The following is a 23,350-nucleotide window of genomic DNA, read 5'->3' as shown; positions in this document are numbered from 1 at the left end:
CTTGGCTTGAAGTTCGGGTGGTACAGCATGAAATAACGTCAGTCTGAGCGAGAAGGCATTCGAGAAACCGCCCGAGGCCGTCGTTGTGTCACATGGTCACCATCATCGTCCGACCTTTCTTCGATGTTTATTGGATGGAAGATGAAGGGCGGGGTGTGATGCCAAGTCAAGTGCCAATGAGAAGGCAGGGCATGTGATGTGTGGTGAGGTGGCACTGTGGCAAAGCTCGTGGCTGCAGTCTGGCTTTTGCCAACACATGTAAAGCAATCACAGCCTTCCCCCAGCCTTTGGAGCATACCGGTCTTTGCTTTATGGCAGCCACACACTCGCCCATCTATGCCCAACAGCCGCCTCATTGAACCACAAGAAGCCTCTGTCCTATATATATTGCCTCCTGTTCCCCAAATACAATGCCGTCCATTCCCGCAGAGGCCATGTCGCTATGGGCCTCTATCTGGCGACCAGCGAGCCCCGAAAGAATGGCCGAAAACAGCCTCATTGCCGCGTTTGGCGCCGTCTTGGGTTATATTGGGGCCGAAGCTGCCACAAACGTCATCTTTGAGCGTCTCCTCTGGCCTCAACGCTTCTACTCCAACTTTGGCCGCGAATCCCTCCCCTTTTTGGCCCTCTGCCTGCCCATGGGTGGCCCTCTGCACAAAGCCGCCCTCAACACCTTGGACATTATGTTTTTGCACGGCCTATTTAATGGTGCTGGGCAGGGACACATGCTTAGCACTTCATTCTTCCGTCGACTGGACTGGCGTTACACCATGCACGCTGGAGTAGGCGAGGGAGCTGAGCTATCGCACAACGATGAGCTGCGAAACTGCCTATGGGCTCGTGTCCTAGCCGCCATGCCCTTTCCTGCGCCGTCGGTCAGGCCGCCGCCCCAAAACGCAGAGGTGGTACAGGCCGACAGCGCAGAGAGGGGCGCCGCCGCACCTGCCCCTATCCCGGTGACCACCGCCACACCGGCGAGTCCATCACCACCAAAACCGCCCCCGCTGAGGGCCCAGACCTTTGTCGGCCACCTCACCCTCTCACGGCCCAGTCTTGAAGACCACAGGAGCAAGGCTCTGCCCTTCGTGGGCGAGTCCTGCGGCCGCCCGGGCCCGCGGGTCCTGCTAGCCATCTGCACCGCCGAGTCGTCCGCGGTCGTCGCCGCGGTCGCAGTCGCGGCTTGCTACCACACCGCCTGGGCGGTCCTGTGGCTCGCACCGCTCGCGCTGCGGCTGCTAAGCGCCGTCTTCGCCCTGGACCGCGAGCCCCTGGCCCCAAGCACGCGGCGGCGCCCCCACGCTCCCGACGAGGCCGAGTACGAGCCCGCCCTCGACTTTGAAATCTCTTGCCCGCAGTCCGTCGGCGGGTTCATGGTGCTGACGGGCCCGCCTTCTCTGGTCCTGCAGTTTATGCGCCACTATGGCCACCCGGTGCGGAACCGAAGCCTTGAGGTTATCCAGTTGATCATTATTGTAACCTTTGCCGCCCTTTTCCCCATTGGCCTTTTCTGCTCCGCCATGTGGATGGAGCCCGACGTCCAGTACGCTTGGTGCGGGTACCAGCTTTACGTGGCTGTATTTATGCACGTGGCGCGCTATTCGTCGGCGGGACACACCTCGACTACCGAAGCCGGCCTCGCGATGTGTCTTCGAAGGAGCGGCTCGGTCCTCTTTGGGAGCGCGAGAGACGACCCGGGCCTTGTCAAGGCCAGCGTTAATGTTGGGTACTATAGTCGATATGGCGAGGGGAAGAAGGAGATGGAGAAGCTACTGAATAGGTGTGGGACCAAGATTTCTCAGAAGGGCTAACAGACTACGCAGGGTGTCGGGTCGTGGGAACTTCCCTCTTATGATGGATCTGTTCTCGGACGCGCAGGCCGGATAAAAGCAACGACAAAAGTGGGTGTCTTGGAATTTGCGATACACGTCTTTTTCTCTCTCTCTTTTTACAAACTCGCATCTTTTTACTTCTCGGTCCTTTCTCTATCTACTTATCTCGTCTTCTCAACTGTTAAAGGCGGAGTGCATAGCTAAATTCCTTACCTTGACACTCTTTATTTACCCATACAATGGACAATCGCGCTTTATAAATCTGGGAGGTTTCGTGAAGAAATGGTTCCCCTCGCTATGGAAAGTCAAAGAAAACGGCACGATGGCAGCCAGGCCTTATACCATACGGCAGCCTATTTTGTCGTATTAAATGCCTAACCGTGGCGTCTGCTTACTGACAGGAGCCCTTGCCTGAGGCCTCGACACGCGGGGCCACCTTATTGGTGGCCTTTCTAAGTATTTAGGGCCACTGGTAGCCCCTCGATGGCCACTGTTGAATGTAGCCTTTGATTCCTCGCTGTCACTGCCTTTTGCACCTCCCTCATTTGTAGCACAACAGCCATTTCGGTACCTAGTTACCTTCTCTCGCCCAGAAGGCGCATGATCCATTTCAAACATTATGTCCCCAAGTGCAACTCCAATACCGCCCCCGCCACCACCAGCACCAGTTAATGTATGGGCGGATAGAATATGCATCAAGGGCGAACCATTGATCCAAGAGCTTCGCTGGCCACACCGCCTTCTCCATGTCGACACAATGACATCGCACGTCAGGACCGGCGCCGACACCTACAATGACGTCGTCGCACCGCGGTACAATGTGCTCAGCTACACCTGGGGCTACTACCAGGACCGATCAAAGACTCCTGGGCCAGCCCTTGACGTACGTGGGGTTGACTGGCCTATACCGCCCATTCTAAAGAAACACTTTACCGTCGCCGCCTTCCAAAAGGCCATCCAGCGGGCAACATCGTGCTTCGACAACCATGGGGTCAGCACAGGGCGCTGCGATTGGTTGTGGGTGGACGTCGCGTGCATCCCACAGGAGCACGAGGGGGAAGACGCAGAAGCCAAGGAGCTGCGCCAGCAGGAGATCGCGAAGCAGGTCGAGATCTTCAAACGCGCTGACACGGCCTTTGCTTGGCTGTGCTCCCTCCGGAAGCCGAAGGGGAGTTCCCGTGGCCGTCGCAGGCCCCGTAGCCACCGTGCCAAGACGCGTCGCTTCCGCCGTCGCAGCCTGCATCGCCGCCGCCGCCTTCTGCGTCAAGAGTTGCCCCTCGTAACACTCTTGGAGATCGTGCGGTTTGTCAACCGCCACGTCGGCGGGTTTCCGGACAAGCGTGCGGCCAAACAATTCCTGCATAAGCTAGATATGCGCTCGGAAAGGCTCTCGGCCTGGCAGAGCAGCATCCTAGAACACCCGTGGTTTAAATCCCTATGGACGCTTCAAGAAATGGTGCTTCGCCCAAATGCCCATTGTCTGTTCGAAGATGGCGTCCTCCGGCTTCCCATGGATGGACCTTTCAACTTTCATAACATGAACCATGACATGGGTACCCTGAGCGACATCTTCGTACCGCCAAATACGATGATTCAGCGTCTTCTTTCGGACGCCGAAACGATGTTTGCCCAGAGGTGCCGACGACGTGGCGGAGTCCCCGCTACAAAAGCAATCAAAGCGGGGCGAGCAGTAACGAGCAAAATTTTCGAACGTTTCTCAAAACTGTTCGCGCTGATGGACGCCAAAGGCCTGGACTGCCTTGGCATCGAGTTTCCGCACTACGCCTACTCGAGCGCACAGCACCGTAGGGTGAGCAGACGCGTCGACCGCATCTATGGAATCGTACAGACCTACGGCATAGCGTGCGGGGCACGCCGGGCGGGCTTTCCCGAACAGCTTGAAGAGATTGCGGAGCTGCACTCGCTCGAAGACGAGTTCGGGGAGAAGCTAGTGACCAAAGCGCCGCTGCTTTCACAGATCTTCATCCACAGCCGGACTCGGGAGCAGGGCCCGCCCCGGCGGAGCTGGCTGATCACGCAGAACTGCAAGGTCAACGACTTCTTCTGGCAGTCGTTCACGTCCAGTTACCAGGTGCAAAATCTCTTTTCCACCTTCGAGACCAGACGGGAGAGTATCGGCGGAGATTTACGTCTTCGGTTTAGGGGTCTCGCTTGGCAGCTCGACGAATTCGTTCAGGTAGTCTCACAAAGCTCTTGCCTGATGTCGGAGATCAGCAGGAAGGGTTTATTTTCCCCGGTGAACATCGGGCTATCATCCAGGTACCGTGGTTTAATGCTTGACCACCACGTATCGAGGATGGTGCTCGGACAGGTGGTGGACTACTTCCACAACTACGACGAGATGACCTCGGCCGTCCGCGCCCTTTACCAGCACTACTGCGGAAAAGATCGCACCGAAGGAGACGGAACCGTACGGTCGATACATCTCAGCTGGATCAGAGTGTGTCTTCTTGGATCCGGTGGTATTAAAAACACGCCGATTCGGTCTTACGTCGGCATCGTGCTGGCGCCTGCTTCAGAAACTACATGGCAACGTATTGGGCTGATGAGATGGGTCGAGTTTTATTCGCAGGAAGACTGCGAGCCCTACTCGTTCCTTCCTCTAGCGGACAGGGTCGAATGTAGTATCATATGATAGTGACACTTGAGCCCGTATATGCACAAAAGTCGGGCCCAGACAGCCTTTCCCATAATCATATTTGAAATACGGCCGAGCCCGTCTGACATGGCAGGCAGCACAAGTTGCTGAGGAGGTCACCAGGGGGTAAGTAGAAATAAGCGATGAATGCTAGAGCAGAGATAGAACATAAAGCGGTAAATCGATGAGGATCAACATGCTACTGTTACGAGAGTGGAAGAGGTGACTGCGGCATCCTGCGGCTAGATCGCCGAAAGGGGCTGTGGGAGAACCTGGCAGGATGCTGCCCGATTTGCAGTCAGGCTGCGAGTCCCAAAGTTACAAGGCGCTCCCCGCGCCCGAGCTGCTTGACGTGTAACCACCAAGTTGGCTAGGTTTTATATACGACACCCCAATACCCATATCTGCATCTGTACCTCAATGTGTAGGACAGCCCGGAATTAGATCTCAAGCAGCCCACCCCTAGCCGCTTCATTGTGCAGGAAACGCTTTTACGTTCCACTTTCCTTTGAGGCGCGTCCACGTGCCCTACAGCGAGGCTTCGCGATAGGTTTTCCACACCCAACCTCGTCTTTGCCATCCATTTACCCCCATGTCTACCACCTTGACGTCTGTCCAACCGTGTTGGCCCAGACGACTTCTTCACGTGGATGGCGACCAGCTGACCTCGGTCGAGCGGAGCGGCGAGGCCACCTATGGAGCCTTCGACGCTCCGCCTTACAACATCCTCAGCTACACCTGGGGCCGGTTCGCGCTGCGGGAGGGCGATGACGGCTACGGGGACGTGGAGCCCATCCGCATCCACAACGTCCCGTGGGCGATCCCCCGCATCCGGCCGGAGCACTTCACGGCCGAGAAGTTCCTTCGGGTCATACAGCTGGTCGCCAGCGGCATCACGGGCAGCAGCCGCACCTCGCGCGTCTGGCTCGACGTGGCCTGCATCCACCAGGAGGACCGCGCCGAGAAGATGGACGAGATCGGCCGCCAGGCCGCCATCTTCGATCGGGCCTTGGACTCCTTCATCTGGCTGAGCCGCCTCCCGGCCGAGCTTCTGAGCCGCCACTGTCGCAATCTCCACGTCACCAACGGCCCCTTGTGGATCGAGGACCGCCACGAGGACATCTCCAGCCTCCTGGCGGACCCCTGGTTCTCCTCGCTATGGACCCTCCAGGAGTCCTTCTTGAGGTCCGACGCCGTCTGGGTCGCGCGAGAGGGGTGCACTGTGCCGTCGGAACGTTTCCCAGATTCTCCCCTGGGCCAGTCTGACCTGGTCAGCTACGGCGCGAGCCTGCGCGACGCCCTGCGGACGGAGCTGGCCCGCCCGACCGCGGCCGCCGAGCACCGCGAACTCGGCCAGGCCGTCTTTTCCATGCTTGACGACTTGGGCGTGGGGGCCCTGGCCAGGTCAAACGCCGTGCAGCTATACTCGGTCGCCAACAGGCGCTGTACCCGTGAGTGTTGAGAGATGTGGCAGAAGCATTCTTCTTTCCTTCTTCCCCGTCCCATTTATTCTTCTCTATTTCCTTTTTTTCCCCGCCTTCCAACTTTCCTCTCGAGTTCCCATCTAACAGTCATAGTGCACCCACTTGACAGGATCTACGGCATCATGCAGGTCTTCGGCTTCGTTCTCGGCGAGGCCCGGGACCCGGAGCGCACCTTCTCCCTGGGCGAGCTCGAGGACGAGCTAGGCATCGCAATGAACAAGGAGAACGCCATGTTCGCCCAGCTCTTCGTCCACCTCCAGGAGCCGCCCCCGCTACGCCGGTGGCGCATCCAGCCGCAGATTAGCATCCCCAGCCGCATCCACCAGCTGTTCGACTGGGGGTCCCGCGTGTCCTGCGCCATCGGCTACGACGCCGCGGCCGGCACCGCCGTCTTCCGCGGCCCCGCCGCAGACTTCGCCGCCCTGGCCGCCCACTGGCGCGACGTGTCCGTCCACCCGCGTTTCCAGACCGTCCTCTCGACTCCGGAAGTCGTCCTGCTCGACCGCACCGACCGCAACGCTGCGCGCCTGCACCCGGCCCTGGGCCTCGACTCGCGCCAGGGCGGGCCCGGCGAGCTCAACGACCTGCTGACCGCCGAGTACGGGGCCGGCCTGCGCGTGCTGGTTCTCGGCCAGACCCAGGACATCTGCCGCGGCCGCCGCGGCGGGTGGGCGTGGTGCGGTGTCCTCGTCCACCCCGAGACCGTCGAGATGAGCGACGGCGTCGAGCGGACGGCCTGGCTGCGCCTCGGCGTCTGCGTGTGGGAGTTCGTGGCGGAGGAGCTGGATGAGACCATGAAGGCGTTGCTCCGGGACGACGAATTGTATCTCGGTTAGTGGGCCGTACTGATCAAAGAAATCTTTCCTGTTGTGCCTCGGGCATCCATCACAAACTACACACCAGTGCTGCCCTCCCAATGATGGAAGAAATATTGGGTGGCGGGGTGGCTTATTGACTGAATAGAAAAACATCGCCGTCATCCCCAATACCCTTCTGCTTCATGCCACCTGTCACCACGCCCTGAGAGTAAAGTCTTCATGTCATCTGTCAGTCTTTCAAACCCAACTTCAACTTTCTCGTCACCTTCTTCCCTCACCCAACGATCTGCCTTGAACCACTTGCACACGCCGATGCGCTCGTATGAAGGAACAAAAGGGCTGCAGGGGCCGGCGGGCCGTCTCCCGGGTTCCCGGCCGTTGTGATGCGGCTTTTTCCTCAAAATCAGCCCAACGAACCACTCGTCGTGTTCTTCCCTCCAAGCCGCCCCAAACCCCTCGCACGCGGCCCCTTCCTGCTTCAGATATGAAGCCAGCAGTGGATCGAGGCAGGAGCCGAGAAGAAGAACCTGTACGTCGCCACCGTCGGTATCCTTACTATTAGTCGCCATTTTGGCAAGTATTTTGTGAATGTCGTTATAATGATAGTTGATATCTGCAAAGAGGAAACCGGTTATTCCTGGGATCTGGAGGCGAGATCCGCCGGGCAGCGTGCTGGGGATCATGTCGAATGTGACGTCCACATTTCCCATGCTTTCCTCTACCCGCTCGCTCGCGGTCTCGTGGTCGAGCGGCCTGACGGCGTCGAAGGTTTCGAAAGAGACGAGCAGGTCATTCAGCGCACACAGCCGACCCTGGAAATATGCCGACCCGTGCGTGACCGAAAACCTGCAGAGCGGGAGGGGCCTGGCCGGGTGAGGCCGCTCCCAGTGGACGCGCTCGCTGCTCCTCGCGGGGCCGACCAGGTCGTTGGCCCAGCGGGGCAGCGCCGCAGAGCTGCCGATGCGCCACTTGGACATCGGGTCCCGCGGCGGCTCCGTGTGCACAAAGAGCTGGGTCTCCACGGGGTAGGCGAGGAGCAGCTTCTCTGACAGCATCTGCCGGAGCTCGGCCGGCGTGCAGCTCTTGCCGTCTCCTCGCCGCCGCAGCGGCAGCTGGATGCCAAAGATCTGCATGATGCCGTACACCCTGTCGCACGGGTCCCACGCCTCCCGCCTGCTCGAGGCGGCAAAGATGGCGAACGGGCTCTTGCTGTACAGCTCCCGCAGCCCGGCCTCGTGGACCTTGTCTGCGATGGCTCTGAGTCGGTCGCGAGGGCCCACGTCCAGGGCGACGCATTCGTTGCAGAGGGCCACTGCCGGCAGCAAGGCCATGTTCAAGTCCCTCAGGGTGAGCATTCTTTGCGAGCTGCCGGCGGCCGGGCCGTCCAGCATATCGAGGCAGTCCCGAGGAAGAAGGCAGGAATGCGGCCGCAGGTAGGCCTCCTGGAGCGTCCAGAGCGAGGAGAACCAGGGCGCCATTGTGCGGGCGGCGTCCTTGTCGTCACTTTCCTGTTTATTGAGCAGAACAAGCTCTACGATCTCTTGAACGCGTGAAAGCCGCTGCTGCACCCACTCCAGATGCTGCTGCTCCTTGTTGGTTTTGTTGTTGACCGGAAGTTGGGACCAGCCTCTCTCTCTGCAGAAGTCCTGGATCTCGAGCAGCTGGTCGTGGCCCAAATGGCCCAACCAAACACAGGAGGTCCGGGAATTTTGAAAAATGGCGGCTTGTCTGTTGATCTCGGCCAGCTTGGTCTTGGCGTGCTCCTGGTCTATGCAGGCGACGTCGAGCCACAAAAAGTCCACGACAAGCTCCGGGTCCATGTGCCTCCTCTCTATCCAGCGGTTGTCGAGATCGAGGGGCGAGAAGGCCGCTGTCGCGAGCTTCACGGCGGCGTGGAACTCCTCGACGCTGAAGTGCGCCGGGTTGATCCGCGGGATCTTCCAGGTGCGGCGGCCTTCGATCCGAATGGGCAGGGCCTTCACTGCCGGCTGTTCGCCCTCCTTGAGCGCATATCTCCCCCACGTGTAGGAGAGTGTGTTGTAGGCCGGGCGTTCGTGGCCCCCGTAGCGGTGGCCCGGCCGCCACTCGTGCGATGTTAGGGTCGGGACGTGAAGCAATCGTCTTGGCCAGTTGCCATATTTGGCGTCAAAGTCCTTCATGTTGCATTTTTCCCGCTCACCTCAACATGGCCGAGCTCAACCTTGGGCGCAAGAATCAATACAGCAAGGTCGGCCGCCCGGCGAGGGAGAAGTCGAAGGGAAAGAGAATGGAAAATGCCAAATGAGAATAAAAGCAAACTGGCAGGGCTCGGAAAAGCTCCAATCAACAAGTCGGGCGCCGGCAGGGCCCAGTGGTAGGGGACGGAGGCGACAAAGTGGCAGCCCAGTCAGCCAAGGGCCTGGCAGGTTTGAGGCTGGGCACGAGTGGCGTGGTGGGATCACAGCTGCACGTGCCTGCCACAACGTTGGCTGAACGCATTGGTCTGCATATAGCGATACCTAGGTATACATGCGACCGTGCTCGGCCCGCCGGTCGTCGCACGCGATCCCGTGCCAGCCGTGCTGCTACTGACAAGACACAGCCGCGACTTCGGGTTTAGCGGGCACCTGGAGCGGTTAGGCCCGGCGCTGATGCTGCAAGTCGCTGACTACAGTCGCCCGGCAGTGGGAGACGTCTCCGTTTGGAGATTCTGTGTATTGCTGTCCACGGTGGGGAGCAGTGGGGAGTTCCCCGGCCAGCTTACTTGCCCGTCCACATTGCTATCCTATTTCGGCGAGAGGGGTGTATCAGCCAAGGTTTATTATGACGTTTGGTCTTTATCATTCGTCCCAACTCTCGCCGCCTGCCCAGCGAGATCTTGTCGACGCAGATATAAATATGGACGCTGGTCAACCTTTTGTGGATACAAGGTCAATAGGTCCCTAGGTGCCTCACGAGATACCTCTGGCCTCGCCTCCGCCAACCACTCGCATATCGGCCAACCGTCAACATGGCGCCAACAGTTGTCTTGATCACCGGCGCCAATAGGGGACTCGGGGCTGGGCTTACAAAGCGGTTCCTCGCGGAGCCTCCTCACTTACGTGCGAAGCCATACCGTTGGGATCGCAGGGCCGCCTGTGCTCGGAAAACGGTTGACCACGCAGTCACCACGGGACAGATCTTTATCGCGGCGGTGCGGGACCCGTCGCACCCAACTGTCGCAAACCTCTCGGCCGCGCCCAAGGGGCAGGGCACCAAGCTGGTCGTTGTCAAATACGACGCGGCCGTCGAGCAGTCGCCCTTTGACGTCGTGGCCTCCCTCAAGGGGAGGCCGTGAAGGATTTCTGTAATTATTTGGCTTGGATATGGAATCTATCATCAGGGTACCACTCTTCACAATTCTCCGGACCTTGCCCGCATTCAGCTTTGGTTTTGCCAAGCCTATGTGGTTATCTTGCTCTTCCAGGGGCATAACCTGGCTATCACATGCCACCCATTATGACGCGAGCGGCGTTGTGCCCGGGGAAAGCGGTGAGCATCGCGGACGAAGCCTGTATGCATCTACTGAGCTACCTGCTCCGCGAAGGAGACGGCCGGCTGCCCGCCTCGCCGCTGCCCTATACTTTAACATGGACTGCCGGCCACGTCTACGCCACCGAAAGCTACAGGGTGCTCCGTGTATTCCGACTGCCGCTTTTCCGCAAAGTCGAGGAGCGCGAACGGACTGAAGGCCTGCCGCAGGGCAATACGGACGCCAAAAAGGATTATGTATCCGACTCCGCCGACGACGCGGCTGAAGAATCCATACCGGTAGCCTTTATTAGCAACGCCAAGATCTTCCTCCCGCGATCGGCGGTCCAACGTTCGGTCCACCTTTTCCCCAGTGCCGACGAGGAGGTGACCAAGGACAAGGAGCCCAAGAGCAAGAAATCCAAGGGCAGGGAAAAGGCGTCGTCGTCAAAGACCAAGGAGACGGGAGACGACGACAAGGTCGTGGCCACGGTGGTCGTCTCGCCAGAAGACAGCCTCGCCGGGGTGGCTCACCCGTACGTCGGCCCGCCTCAGGTCGTGTGCGTTACCGCCGGCGAGCGCGGGCGCTGGAGGTGGCTGTGCCCGGCGCCTGCTTTATGCACGCGAGCGGGCCAATCGGTCGAACGAAGGGTCCTTCCATGGACATCTCCGTGTGACAAACGCACAGCCCCCAAATGTGATAGTACGCGTTTCTTTATTTCGTTCTCCACATTCAATGATGCTACGCCTTGCTCACAAGGACGGCAGAAAAGACAAACGCAATGCAGGACGCAAACGAGTTGCTACAATCACACGCAAAAGAAGATCGGACGGGACGGTCATGTTGGGCTGTGGACTTTTTCGGTTGCCCCCGACGTTGGTTTATGTGGGGCCGACAGCCTGGCGGTTTCTGCTGGCCAGACTCCTCAGACCTCTCTCACTCGATTCTCAAGTCGCCTTTGATGCCTTTCCGCCTCCGTCCTGATTTGTTGTGGCCTTCTGGCGGATTTCTTTTCCTGCCTGCACGCGAGTACCTCAAACTTGCCCTACCCCGCCCCGGAAGCCTCTGCGTGTTTTCGCCTTCTTCCCCTCCCACAACCCATCTACCAGAAAACCTCACCCGGGGTTGCACTTTTTCCCTTAACATGGCCATATGAACTTTCTTGCCGATACTGTTCTGTTTCCTGTGCTACTTTGCGCCAAGACTCCCTTCCTCAGCATCATCTGCAGCTTCCAGGACTACGGCAACTTTCTGCACCTTCGACTACATCTTTCCCAGCATATAGCTACCAGAGGGTGGCCATCGCCGCCATGTCTAGGCCGAGAAAGGTCGAGTGGGAGCTTAAGGAGCCTGATACTGCCATATATGTGGTGAATCATGTCTTCCTCCCGCCCCAGCTGCCCGGCAAGGACGACAGTAACCCAATGTTAAACTCGGAGCTGCTTTCAATGCTGCCAACCTTCCTCCAAAGCTTCAGCCTTCACATCGCCCCCGCCCAGCGCGACGCGGTCACGTCTGTTGTCAAGATGATGCACAGAACGCATCAGGTTCTCGCCGACAACGGGAATATTGACGAGAAGCAGCTCGCTGTGGTTCTGAAAGACCTTGGTGACTCTGGTTAGTCTTCTTTCGGCTGTTTACTACTTATTTGCTCTGTTTTATTTCCCGAGTCCCATTTTTCCCTCTTCGCAGCCTTTTCTTTAGCAAACTCCTCGGCTATCGTACTGATATTCCTCTCCCACAATCTTGTAGGTGGAGCGGTCGCTCTCAACCTATCGTGCCAGAACGCTGGAGTTATTATAACAAAGCAGGATGAATCGGTCTACATCGAAGCTTTCGAGCTATGCCCCAAGAACCAGACTGCCATGGAGTCCCCGGGTAGACTCCGCCGCCGGTTTCCCGACGTGGCAGCTGCTGTTCCACTGAACAAGTTTGATGACGTCGGTTTCCGCGCCAACCTTGTCCATGTCCTGTCGACTTTGTGCCAACAAGCTGCCCCAGGTACTCGCCCGCGGGTGATGAAGGCAAACCAGTCTCACGAGGAAAATCGGGATACTGTTGACCCAATGTGGGCCACTGAGTGGCTTCTAACGGGTGTCCTGGCCACCGACGCCAAGCCTATCGATCGACCGGGCATATGCAAGAAAGTCCGTGATCGCGTGCTGTGGAACGACAGTTTTATGCCATGGCGCAGGTCGCCTGCTTGGCTTCTCGCCCGGGTCGCAATCCAGATCGATTTCTCGCGGGAGTCGGCGGGCGGCCATGAGCTGTACAAACACCTCATGCTCTTCATGACAGCCTCGATCCTCGACAATATCCCAGCCATAAATCTGTCCAGCGACATGATGTATACCATGTGGGCAAAAGTTGCACAGCGGAAGCGGAAGCTCGTTCAGCTTTGCACCCATACGGACGATGGCGTCCTCCGGTACGTCGACAGCTGCATGGACAGGGCTAAGGCCGAGCTTGCACGCCGCCAAAACCTTCTGTCCCATGACCCAGCTCCAGCCCTGCATATCGCGCAGCTCCAATCGCTCGACTTTTCCAGTGATACCTCTCACCGACTGCCGGATTTTGAGAGCTTTCTCGAGTCTATCAAGGACCGCAAGCAAACCTTGCGCGAGGCTTCCTTCAACCAGTCTGACTGCCCTGGGGAGTTCAACTCCGGTTCCCTGCCCAGTCTCTACACCAATGCGACCGACTACACAGCCTTTACCCTCGCCGCTTTCGAAGAGTGGGTGGTCAAATATCTGGATGAGTGGCTTGTGGCGCACATCGCCGACCAGTATACGTGTCGCGACTTGGCTTCTCTCATGAGTTCTTACGATCACCTCGCGAGCCCCGAGTACACGAAGAACCCCGAAGGTGCCTCTGTGCTTGTCCTTACGGCGCTCGAGCTCTGGATAGCCTGCGACAAATCAGCCACCCACCTGTGCCCTCTTCTTAAGGAGTACAAGCCGCACGTGCCTGCCCAGCTGCTTCAGTCACTCCTTCTTCCTTTCCGGGAGCAGATGAAGAGGCTCAGGAAAGCCGAGCTATATCTGGAGCAACGTTCTCTGGCCGCGAGCCCCTCACTACCCAATATTTTCCAGAGATTCGCCACCCCAGGTAGGTGCTGTCCAATTTTCCATTTAGCACTTTTTGCATCCCCCAACATCTTTTCTCCTAGCATCTATCCCTCCTTACGCATTCTATATTCCTAGCATATTTGCCTTTTGCGGGAAAACCTTATTTATGCTCCTTCGCCTCTCTTAATGGATTAAAGCTGACTCGAAACCCGACAGAATCCTTTGCTGTGCGCTACTATTCGAGATCCCGGGAGCTTCAGGAACTTTACCGTAGTATCACGGACGACGCAACCAGGACTCGAAAGGAGAAGATTGCTGAGCTCTCAAGGCTCCAGGACCGCTACATAACCCTGAAGTCCCTGAGTGACAGCCTCAGTTGCACCCAAGTCCAAGTCTGGCACCGCTGGAGCGGGTTCGTTTGGGAACATGATGGTTGCTGCAAAAAGTGCGCCCTCCAGACCGCGATGAACTGTATCAAGATCGACATTCACGAATGGCCTCTTCCTTCTCAGTTCCTGGCTGCCCAGGCAGCAGTCTTCGAGCTTGGCGGACCGGCTTACTTCAGCTTCTGGCGGGACGCGACGGCATTCCTTGTGCTGAACGTTCTCCAGTGTCGCTACAGTGCCAATAATCGTCAGATGGAGTGTCGCCTGAGTGGCTACCAGGCTCTGTCGGGATACGGCGCTGCGCAACTTCACTCTCGGCGTATCGCTTTATCCTCATCGACCAAACCCCATGTCGTAACGCACCGCAGTTCAAAGCATGTTGCTGGCCTTACCGGATCCGACGTGTGCCTGAACAACGGCATGACCTACGCATATTATGATAACGTCAGCTCCACGTACGTCCATGATTTTCAGGCCGTCGAAGACTCTCCGCGTCGTTGCATGTACAGCCTTCCTACAGAATCCCAATGGCTCGAGAAGTACCTTTTCCGGCCCAGCTACATGCCGCAGGGACAGCCTCCCAACCTGGCCATTGCAAACCAGCACGAGGTTCCGGACTCTTTTTCTCTGCCCGAATTTAGGGCCTTGGCCTCTATCCCTTTGGGACACAAAATTCAGTGGCTCAACATCCTGTCCGAGCTGGCCAGTTCTTCCGTCGACTTCCGGAAGGATCAAACGAGCCTCGTTCTCTTCCAGGCCATGTATCAGACAGGACCGCCGGCCGATGGTTCGGCTCTGAGAGAGGGTCACCAGGTCCTGGACGACGTCGACTTCTGCCACAAGCTTGTAGCTCAGCTTCATGGGGCAGCGGGCCGAATCAAGCAAAACTGGGAGTCATCCCAGGCGCTGGCGAACTTCATTTTCATCGCCACACGAATCCTGACTTTGTCGTCGGCAGAAGATGTGCATAAAGCCTGTTTGAAATTTCTTACAGAAGCTCGTCACATCGCAGCGTCCTGGCTGAAGCAGGTCCACACCAAAGCGCAGGCGGCGACAGAGGAAGCATTCCGCTTGGAACTGCTAGGAAAGACTGCCGAGCTTGCTCTTATATGTGTCGCAACATTCGATGTTGACGACGAGCCCCACCTCCATTTCCTCCTGAGTAACGCCAAAAACACGTCGGTTCTAATCCAGTGCTGCATCAGTATCCAGGAGTCTCTTCTCCCAGACGTCATCAAAGCACGGGGCACAATCTTGGCGCTCATGATCATGCGCTGGAAGCGAGTCTGCCATCGGGCCTCGACATATCTCTCTCGCGCTCTCACATCGGCGGACTGTCGAGGTATTATCAAAGACAACAAAATGGTACAGGATAGTGGAGACCAAACGGGAAATGGCCTCGACGACGCCATCCTTCAATCCTGGTCGGACTACCGCAAGGGCGGTCATTGGAGGCGTCACTCAATGTTACTGCAGCATTGGCTAGTGACAGAAACGACCCCGATCAACGGTCGCTCGCTGGATGTCAAGTACAACCTGCTAACGGGCGAGCTTCTCGTCAACAACCTTCCATTGTCCCGGCTTCCAGCCGAATATGAGCGTCATACAATCTTCCAGCACCTTTTCGGAAACACGATCCTCGACGTTATGCCGTCTAACATCCCTGGCATGCAGTTTAGCGTCAAGGCCATTGTTTCGGGCTACACCGTAAACCTCGGGCAGCAAGATTCTGGAGACCTCATCATGTCCGCCACGCACCGCGGTACTGGTGTCACCTTCCAGATCATTCCCGCACGGCTGTTCAAGCGGCATCTTCCTTCCTCACTTGTCCACGACTGCACGCATTGGTACAACACGGCCAGAAACAGCGTTGAATTCCGTCCCATCCGGAGCTCTTGGCAGCATCCTCCTGCAGAGGATATCTGGACTTTGATAAGGGTGGAGGATGGAGCTTGGAGGCTTCAGAAGGGCCCACGACACCTGGTTTCGCGGCACAGCAGAACTGAAAAGGCCATCGCAGCAGTGCTTAATCCTATCGAGGACGTCCAACATCTGCACGTATGCCTTGACACAAGCACCGCGCCCTCTCGTCTCGACGTCGAGGTTCCCAGGCTACGGCTTCAATTTTCCCTCGAGCCCAAGTCCAATAAACTTGAGTCCCACCAATACCGCGGGATGTGGATCGACTCTGATTCCCAGTCGATCGGAACGCTCATAGGATTAACTAGCAAAGTCGTGCTGGTCAGCAGCGGTGGCGCCCGGCTGCTCCTTGTGCCTGACGGCAAGGTCCAGTGGGGCAGGACGGCAAAATTCACTGAAGACCCGGAAGGCAGCATGCACGTCTCTGTAACCGTCGCCAAAGGCACCTGCTCAGGGGTTCGCACCTACCGAATCGATACGCAGCTTGGCCGGCTAGTCGACGATGGCAGCTTCAGGGACCAAATTTACCTCGCCTTTCTCTTTGCCATTACGTCTTTTCCCCACCCCGACCCCCTCACCGCCCACACGGGCACCGAGCAGGCCTTGATGATCCTCCAATCTGGTGCAGTGAGGTCTCTTTCCCAGCTCGGTGACGAAAACCTGGCTTTGTTGGTTCAAATCAGCCAACTTACTCCTTCACGGGCATTTTATCCTGATTACTTGAAGGAGATGGAGCAGGTGGAATGGCAGCAAAACCTTGGCTTCCTTTCCCAGCACTCACAATTCTTCATATCAGTGAAAGCTCTTCTTCAACAAGCCGACCGCCACCAGAAGCTGTACAGCCCAGGTTCGAGTCTCAGCTTTGTCGACAGTCTGCCCCGACTGGAAGAATCCCTTATCGAATATGATCTCGTCAACTCTGCCTGGTGCAGGACATCTGGCTTTGGTGCAGAGAACTTTACGACGACTTTCGATCGGACTTATCAGGGCAGAGGTCTTAACTGGGACGTGGCGAGAGCCAACGCGTGCTTTGCCACGTCGAAGGTCATCCTCTCTGGACATCCTCGGTTGTCCGTAAGTATCATTCCCCTCGCTTTCCCTCCCAAATCACTTTCAGCACTTTATTCTACTCTCTACTATCACTTCCTTTGTGACTCCGCCCTCAAACACGGAGAACAACGTGAGGCTGACTGCACAAAAACCTCACAGGCCAACGTGGAACCGCACTCTCTTCAGTGGCGCCTCTGGCGCTGCTTTCTCTCTGCAGGCACAATAGAGGGTCCGAAAAAGCCCGTACCGTCGTCCTATCCCTTGGCATTTGACTTCTCTTGGCTCCACGACAACACAACTGTCCTCAATCATATCTGCCACATTCAAAATCTCCTTGGGAAGCAGGCGTTTGCCTGTCGTCACAAAGTCATGTCCTGGATGTCTGCGATGGTTTTTGCGGCCAATTCGGCACGGGTCTCTGCGTCACACGGCCCCTTATTCGACACCCTGATTCTTCGGGTGTTGGAGGCCTTCGTCTTGGCCCCTGCGATGGCTCAGATTGCCCCGCCCGACTTTGATTCCTTCAATGTCGCAGCCGGCTACAAGTTTCTCGCTTCAGATATCAAAGAAATCCTCGAGTCGGATGCATACGAATTCTGGGAATGTCCCGAGTCGAGGCTAGCCCAGTTCGAGAGCGAGGACGCCGAGGAGTTCAATAAGCGTCGAACCAAGGCATTTCAGCGCAACATGGACGCTCTGGTGGCCGGATTTATTTCGTCACTGGAGGGTCAATGGCCATGTGCCTCGCCTACTGCGCCGTCGGCGTACGAATACTCGACGTACTTCCCTGTACCTCGCATTATGGCACAAGTGCGAGACAAGCTCACGATCTGGTACCGCAACCACTGTTTCTACGAATACCTGGGCAAGATCGCGGAGGTGATGAAGTTGCAGGAAGTTGCCACACCTGTGGAGGCACCCAAGCCACCTCCCGCTTGTCTCGACAACCATCGCAGGAGCTTCAAGGGGTTCGTCTCCGTCGACGACATCTTTGGAAGCCATGAATGCCCTGACATATCTCCCCTCGGTAACCGCCCCGTTCTTTTGCTCCCTGAGACGGCGGCTGCTACCCGGAGAGTTCATGGGACCTCGCCTCCGCGCGTGAGATTACTTGGGCGGATGCTGGAGTTCAAGGCAAAATCCGACTTCGAACGCCGCTACATTAAGGACCTCGATCATAGCATAGAGGCCCTTCAACAGATTTCGGAGCGGGCCCCGCTATCCTCCGAGGACCTCGAGACGGTGAAGCAGGAGATGCAGACCTACTTTGCCAAATGCCGACGGTATCTAGAAGACCTGCACGCTGCCCTGGAGTTCGCAACCATCGGCATCTACGGTGCAGACGGCCAGCACACTGCTCCACTGCCACGCATCTGCCCGGCATTCTTCCTGTCGCAACTCGCGGCTTACCGATGGAAGGCCATCCCTGAGTCCTGGAAGCCGGTCCTCATCCGCTTCGCTTTGGCCCATCACGATATCCAGCGTGCAGAGCGGCTCATCGCGTCTTCGCGCAACGCCAACGATCTGGCCAAGGAGCTGGCTAACCTGGGGCATATTAACTGGAAACCAGAAGAGCTTCCATCGGCTTTGCTTATGGAGGTCGAAAGCAACATTACTATCCGTGCCATGCAAATCGATATCGCCTCGACAATGATTTCGCCTCCCAACGGCCGCAACTCTGTTATGCAGCTAAATATGGGAGAAGGCAAGAGCTGTAAGTGATTCTTTTGACTTTTACCACGGATTTTCCTACGCATCTTTCACTTTTTACATGCTTTGAAACCCATAATGCTGACTTGAAGCCACCATTCATTCAGCTGTTATCGTTCCCATCGTCGCTTCTGCACTAGCTGACGGCTCGCGACTTGTCCGCGTTGTCGTTGGCAAGGCACAGGCGCCGCAAATGCGCCAGATGCTGCTCTCAAAACTCGGCGGACTCCTAAACATCAAAGTTTACCAACTCCCGTTCTCCCGCGCACTTCGGCTGGACTCCACTCAGGTATCCTACATTGCAAAGGATTTACAGGCCTGCCAGGCCGAAGGTGGCATTCTGTTGGTGCAGCCTGAACATTTGCTGTCTTTCAAACTTATGGGCCTCGAGTCTCTTATCAGTGGCAAAACCTCGGTCGGCGAAGCACTTCTACAAACGCAACGCCTGCTCGATTGTACATCGCGGGATATCGTGGACGAGAGCGACGAAAACTTCAGCGTCAAATTCGAGCTGGTCTACACAATGGGGGCGCAGCGACCCCTAGAATTCTCGCCCGACAGGTGGCGCCTTCTGCTGAACGTCCTTACTGTCGTTAAAGACCTGGCTCCCTCTCTCGCCCAGGAGATGCCCCACTCGATAGAGATCAACGACATCCATGGCCTCGGTTCCTTCTCGCGGCTTCGCATCTTCGGCCATGAAGCCCAGGACCGCCTGACACGTGCGGTGGCTGAACGGATTTGCAAAACCGGTCTTCCTGGGCTCTCGATTGCCCGACAGGGTCCCAAATCACGGTGAGTACTGTTTTTAATACTTGGTCTCCTAGGTATATCCTATACCGATTCCCTTCTCCTTTCCCTACCTCTTTCCCTGCCTCTTTCCCTTCTCACTTCCCTAAACCATTTTTGTTTTCTTTCCCTGCCTTTTTTTCCTGGCGCTTAAGCACCTTTAATATAACAAATCTAACTCCAAATTTCTTCCTGTAGTGCGGCTCTCTTCACCTACTTGACGAAGCCAGACTTATCCTTCGAGGAGACATCGGCGGTTGAGGATGCTGGCGTCGGCGGTTTCTGGAGCGAATCAACAAAGCGCCCACTTCTGCAGCTGCGGGGCCTCCTCGCTGGCGGGATCCTGGGGTTCGCATTCTCGCAGAAGCGATGGCGTGTCAACTACGGCTTCGACCCGAATCGAAATCCACCAACGCGTCTTGCCGTGCCTTACAGGGCCAAAGACCAGCCAAGTAGCCGCAGTGAATTTTCCCATCCAGAAATTGTCCAGCTTTTGACGGCGCTGAGCTTATACTATGGCGGCCTGTCCGACGAAGACCTGTTCGTCGCTTTCACGTACCTCCTCAAATCGGATCAGCCGGAGCAAGAATACGACGCGTGGGTAAAGGATGCAAGCGCGTTGCCGTCAACATTCCACCACCTCCAAGGCGTCAACATTACAGATCGTGTGCAGTGTACGGAGCACATTTTCCCGGCTTTGCGATATGCCAAGGGCGCAGTGGACTTCTTTCTCAGCCGGGTGGTATACCCCAAGTACTTGAAGGAGTTCCCTTCCAAGCTTAGTGCTTCGGGCTGGGACCTCGGCGACGTCAAGGTGCATCCGACCACCGGATTTTCGGGTACGAACGACTCCCGCGAGCTGCTTCCCCTATCGGTCAGCCATCTGGATCTGCCTGAGCAGAAACATACAAATGCTCTGGTGCTCGAATACCTGCTCCGGGATGAGAACGATGTTATATCTATTCCATCGAGAGGGACAAGCTCGTCGGATACAGATGCCGAGCAACTTCTCAACCTGGTCGTCGGCATGCCCAAGGAGGTTCAGGTTATCCTGGACGTCGGGGCGCAGATCCTAGAATTGAGCAATTTCGAGGTTGCCTATAAGTGGCTGAAGATGCGGGGACATGGCAAAAAGGCATGCGTGTACTTTGAGGACGATGACGAAATGTGGGTTGTGGACCTGAACGGACACAAGGAGCCTCTTCTCACGTCGCCGTTTGCTCGACAGCTCGATATGTGCCTTATCTTCCTCGACGAGGCGCATACGCGAGGCACAGACCTGAAGCTCCCTGACCATTACCGAGCTGCACTCACTCTTGGTGCCAATCTTACCAAGGACAGGCTGGTTCAAGGTAAGATATATTTTCAACGCTTCCCTATTACCAGTTGCCTCCTATCTCTCCCTATTCTCCCACTTTAAAGTTTTGCAGGTTTAGCCGACAGCAAGATAATGCTAACATCTAATTATAAGCCGCTATGCGCATGCGAAAGTTGGGAAAAGGACAGTCAGTTACATTCTGTGTCCCGCAGGAAATCCGAACGAAAATCATGCAGCGGGCCAACAAGCAGGATGTAGCGATGGGGGTCATCGAAGTCCTCGAGTGGGCCATTTCGGAAACCTTCACCGACATCCAGCAAAGCATCCCTCTGTGGGCCGTGCAGGGCCGCAGGTTCGGCCATCAGAAATATCTATACGACCAAAAGGATAATGGCGAGATCACGGAGGCTCTGGCGAGCAAATTCCTCGAGGACGAAGCGCAAACCATCCACGACCTCTACTGCCCAGGCAAGCAGCCCCCTAAGGCCTGTTGCGGAAATGTCGACCGTCACAATGGCGCGGACGACATCGTGGCTCACTGCTCAAAGTTTGGTGCCGTCAGGTTCAACTCGGCGGCCCTGCACGAAGAGCAGGAACGTGAGCTCAGCCCAGAGGTCGAGAAAGAGCGTCAGATTGAGAAGCCCGAGCCGGCCAAGCCGGCCTGCCACAAGATTTACCCAGCGGTGCGGCGCTTTGTCCGAACTGGTGATTTCACCAAAATCAGCATGGGTGATCTCCCAGCTGCGTTCCAGACGCTCGCCAACACGAGCGCTGCCGGCAATACTGTGCGCCTTGACCAGTTTCCCTGGCAGCTCCGCGTCACGAAAGATTTTGCGAAGACGATCGAAGCCCCAGATGGCTCGGCTTCAGGCCTACCGAACCAATATGATCAATATCAGCGCATGGCTCGATTCATCCTTACCAGCACTGGCGGCGACCTTTCGAATGTCGTCCGGCGTATCGTAATAATCAGTCCATACGAGGCCCAGGAGCTGCTTGCTGAGATCGAAAAGTATGGCAAGGTGACCCTGCATATTTACGGGCCCCGTTCCACCATGAGCTTCGCACCCCTCGACCATCTCCTCCTGCATGCGCGGCCGGCTCCGCCTCGCGACTGGTCGTGCCCGCTCTGGTTAACGGCGCAGCTGAACGTCTTCGCTGGCCAGCTCTACATCAAGTCGTTCGACGAGTACAAAGTCATATGCGACATGCTCGGCCTGTACTGGAAGGTCAGCGACGCTGACGGCGTCCTGGTTCACGCCGACGGCTTCATCGACCCGTCCTCGAGGGGCGCGTTGAATGACGACGGCAGGGCGACCTGCACCTTTACGCAAAGCCCGGTCCCGTTTATCAAGGTCCTTATGACCAAGATCCGGCGCGACTGCGAGACCATCGCCGAGACGCACATGGGCAAGATTCTGAACGGAGAGGTTCTTCTAGAGGAGCAGTTCGAGTCTTCAACTCCTGTCTAGCACGACGTGTCAGCCGCAAGGCATTCTCTCTAGGCAGGTCGGGATGCTTCCAAGTACGGAACCTCATCCGCCTCCGCCGCAACCATCACGCTCCTGAGGAACGCTCGTTCAGCATCCGAGGCGGCGCCATCACATCGACAACCAGAGCCACCGAGGCCAAGGACTTCAAAACCTGGTCCGACTTTCTGGAGTGTCTTGTCAATTTTACCCGTATATTCACCCACTTTTTCGGCGAGCAACACTTAAGCGTGATAACGGAGATAATGGGCCTTATCACAGACCTGCTCCTATATGTTAGAGGCCAGGCTGCGGCCTAGCCTCGAGGGCAAAACCTCATGTCGCTGAGGGGTGGCTGGGATCACACGCATAAGTGCGGTTCGCACCCGCATCTGTGAAGCAGGCTTATCCTTCCTAATCTTCGTCGTACAATACAAGCTTTGTTGTGCCTACCGATTGGCCGTGCCACTGCAGGCCCCTTACACTTGTGTGCGTTGGGTGTATAGAGACCCCTTTGACAATCAGGTGACAGTCCTGATTGTTCTGGCATTATGGCTGAGAAAGGGTCTCCCTTTGTCCAACCGCCGTAACTGTCACAATCAAAAGGGAAGGCAAAAGGTAGGGTGGCCGGTAGTAGCGTTCTGTGAAGCTACGAGGCCCGCAAGCGGGGGGCGCGCATGCACAGGATATCCTATGCGGGCGCCGGGGTGTTACGACCACAGCGGAAGGCCTGAACCCCGCCCCCAAGCAACGGAAGCCACGTGATAGATTACATAAATGATAGGTGCTATGTTTGCTATGTTCATAGCAGACATAGCACACAGGATGGCATAGGAGGATCTCGGGTGTAAGAAGGGAGGATTCCATTCTCTTGTAGATAGTTCTTGACTGAGGCTTCGGCATCAGTCAATCTAAGTTAGCTTCCAAATATCCCTTAGAGCAAGCATCCAGACCAGCATCCAGACTTGTGAATCCCCTCGTACCCCTAGTCACGTGTACCGTTCAAGAGCTCCACAGGCGCCCTACCCTAGGAGCAGAGACCTGTTTGAAACACGGGGCCGGCTATTTAATCTATCTGTAAGGGCCTAGTGCCCGTGACAGTAACAGTGGGGGAGCATTAAAAGGAGCATGGAAGGGAGCATGGAAACGGCATGGAAACGGCACGGAAGGGAGCATGGAGGGACATCAAGCGGAGGCATAGGAAAAATAAACGAAAGTTATCCCCCGCCATGAAACTACTAAACACGCGGATAATGGAGATCGGCGAAATCAGTATCGCTCAAAGTAACGGCAGCGTTTGTAACACCCCAAAATGTTAGGCATTTCAGCCCGGGTCCAGCCCGGTAAGGTGAGCTGACCGCCT

General features: G+C 56.8%; 7 protein-coding genes across 7 annotated transcripts; 6 read left to right on the top strand and 1 right to left on the bottom strand.

Moving 5' to 3' along the window:
• The first annotated feature begins 226 nt into the window (after positions 1-226).
• GGTG_00739 (hypothetical protein) lies at positions 227-2,125 on the top strand. Its single transcript, XM_009218490.1, has one exon. It carries the CDS (start codon positions 411-413, stop codon positions 1,806-1,808), a length of 1,398 nt encoding a protein of 465 aa, XP_009216754.1. The 5' UTR covers positions 227-410; the 3' UTR covers positions 1,809-2,125.
• Positions 2,126-2,354: 229 nt separating this feature from the next.
• On the top strand, positions 2,355-4,705 carry GGTG_00738 (hypothetical protein). Its single transcript, XM_009218489.1, has one exon. It carries the CDS (start codon positions 2,449-2,451, stop codon positions 4,483-4,485), a length of 2,037 nt encoding a protein of 678 aa, XP_009216753.1. The 5' UTR covers positions 2,355-2,448; the 3' UTR covers positions 4,486-4,705.
• Positions 4,706-5,080: 375 nt separating this feature from the next.
• On the top strand, positions 5,081-6,808 carry GGTG_00737 (hypothetical protein; the record flags this gene model as incomplete). Its single annotated transcript, XM_009218488.1, has 2 exons — positions 5,081-5,939; positions 6,066-6,808. The coding sequence occupies 2 exons, from the start codon at positions 5,081-5,083 to the stop codon at positions 6,806-6,808; spliced, it is 1,602 nt and encodes a 533-aa protein (XP_009216752.1).
• Positions 6,809-7,064: 256 nt separating this feature from the next.
• On the bottom strand, positions 7,065-8,949 carry GGTG_00736 (hypothetical protein; the record flags this gene model as incomplete). Its single annotated transcript, XM_009218487.1, has 2 exons — positions 7,065-7,089; positions 7,208-8,949. The coding sequence occupies 2 exons, from the start codon at positions 8,947-8,949 to the stop codon at positions 7,065-7,067; spliced, it is 1,767 nt and encodes a 588-aa protein (XP_009216751.1).
• A 556-nt stretch (positions 8,950-9,505) lies between these two features.
• On the top strand, positions 9,506-10,186 carry GGTG_00735 (hypothetical protein). The gene has a single exon (XM_009218486.1). The coding sequence runs from the start codon at positions 9,780-9,782 to the stop codon at positions 10,104-10,106; it is 327 nt and encodes a 108-aa protein (XP_009216750.1). The 5' UTR covers positions 9,506-9,779; the 3' UTR covers positions 10,107-10,186.
• An 81-nt stretch (positions 10,187-10,267) lies between these two features.
• Positions 10,268-11,242, top strand: GGTG_00734 (hypothetical protein; the record flags this gene model as incomplete). The annotated part of the gene is made up of 2 exons (XM_009218485.1): positions 10,268-10,839; positions 11,179-11,242. 2 exons carry the CDS (start codon positions 10,268-10,270, stop codon positions 11,240-11,242), a joined length of 636 nt encoding a protein of 211 aa, XP_009216749.1.
• A 23-nt stretch (positions 11,243-11,265) lies between these two features.
• On the top strand, positions 11,266-22,499 carry GGTG_00733 (hypothetical protein). The gene is made up of 7 exons (XM_009218484.1): positions 11,266-11,897; positions 12,033-13,388; positions 13,565-16,728; positions 16,864-18,418; positions 18,522-19,206; positions 19,399-20,552; positions 20,672-22,499. The coding sequence occupies exons 1-7, from the start codon at positions 11,591-11,593 to the stop codon at positions 21,988-21,990; spliced, it is 9,540 nt and encodes a 3,179-aa protein (XP_009216748.1). The 5' UTR covers positions 11,266-11,590; the 3' UTR covers positions 21,991-22,499.
• Positions 22,500-23,350: the final 851 nt, after the last annotated feature.

The sequence above is a fragment of the Gaeumannomyces tritici genome, assembly GCF_000145635.1.
Source record: "Gaeumannomyces tritici R3-111a-1 unplaced genomic scaffold supercont2.1, whole genome shotgun sequence".
Classification (NCBI taxonomy): Eukaryota; Fungi; Ascomycota; class Sordariomycetes; order Magnaporthales; family Magnaporthaceae; genus Gaeumannomyces; species Gaeumannomyces tritici.
The sequence above is the reverse complement of the archived record's forward strand: the minus strand, read 5'-3'. Positions and strand labels throughout refer to the sequence as shown.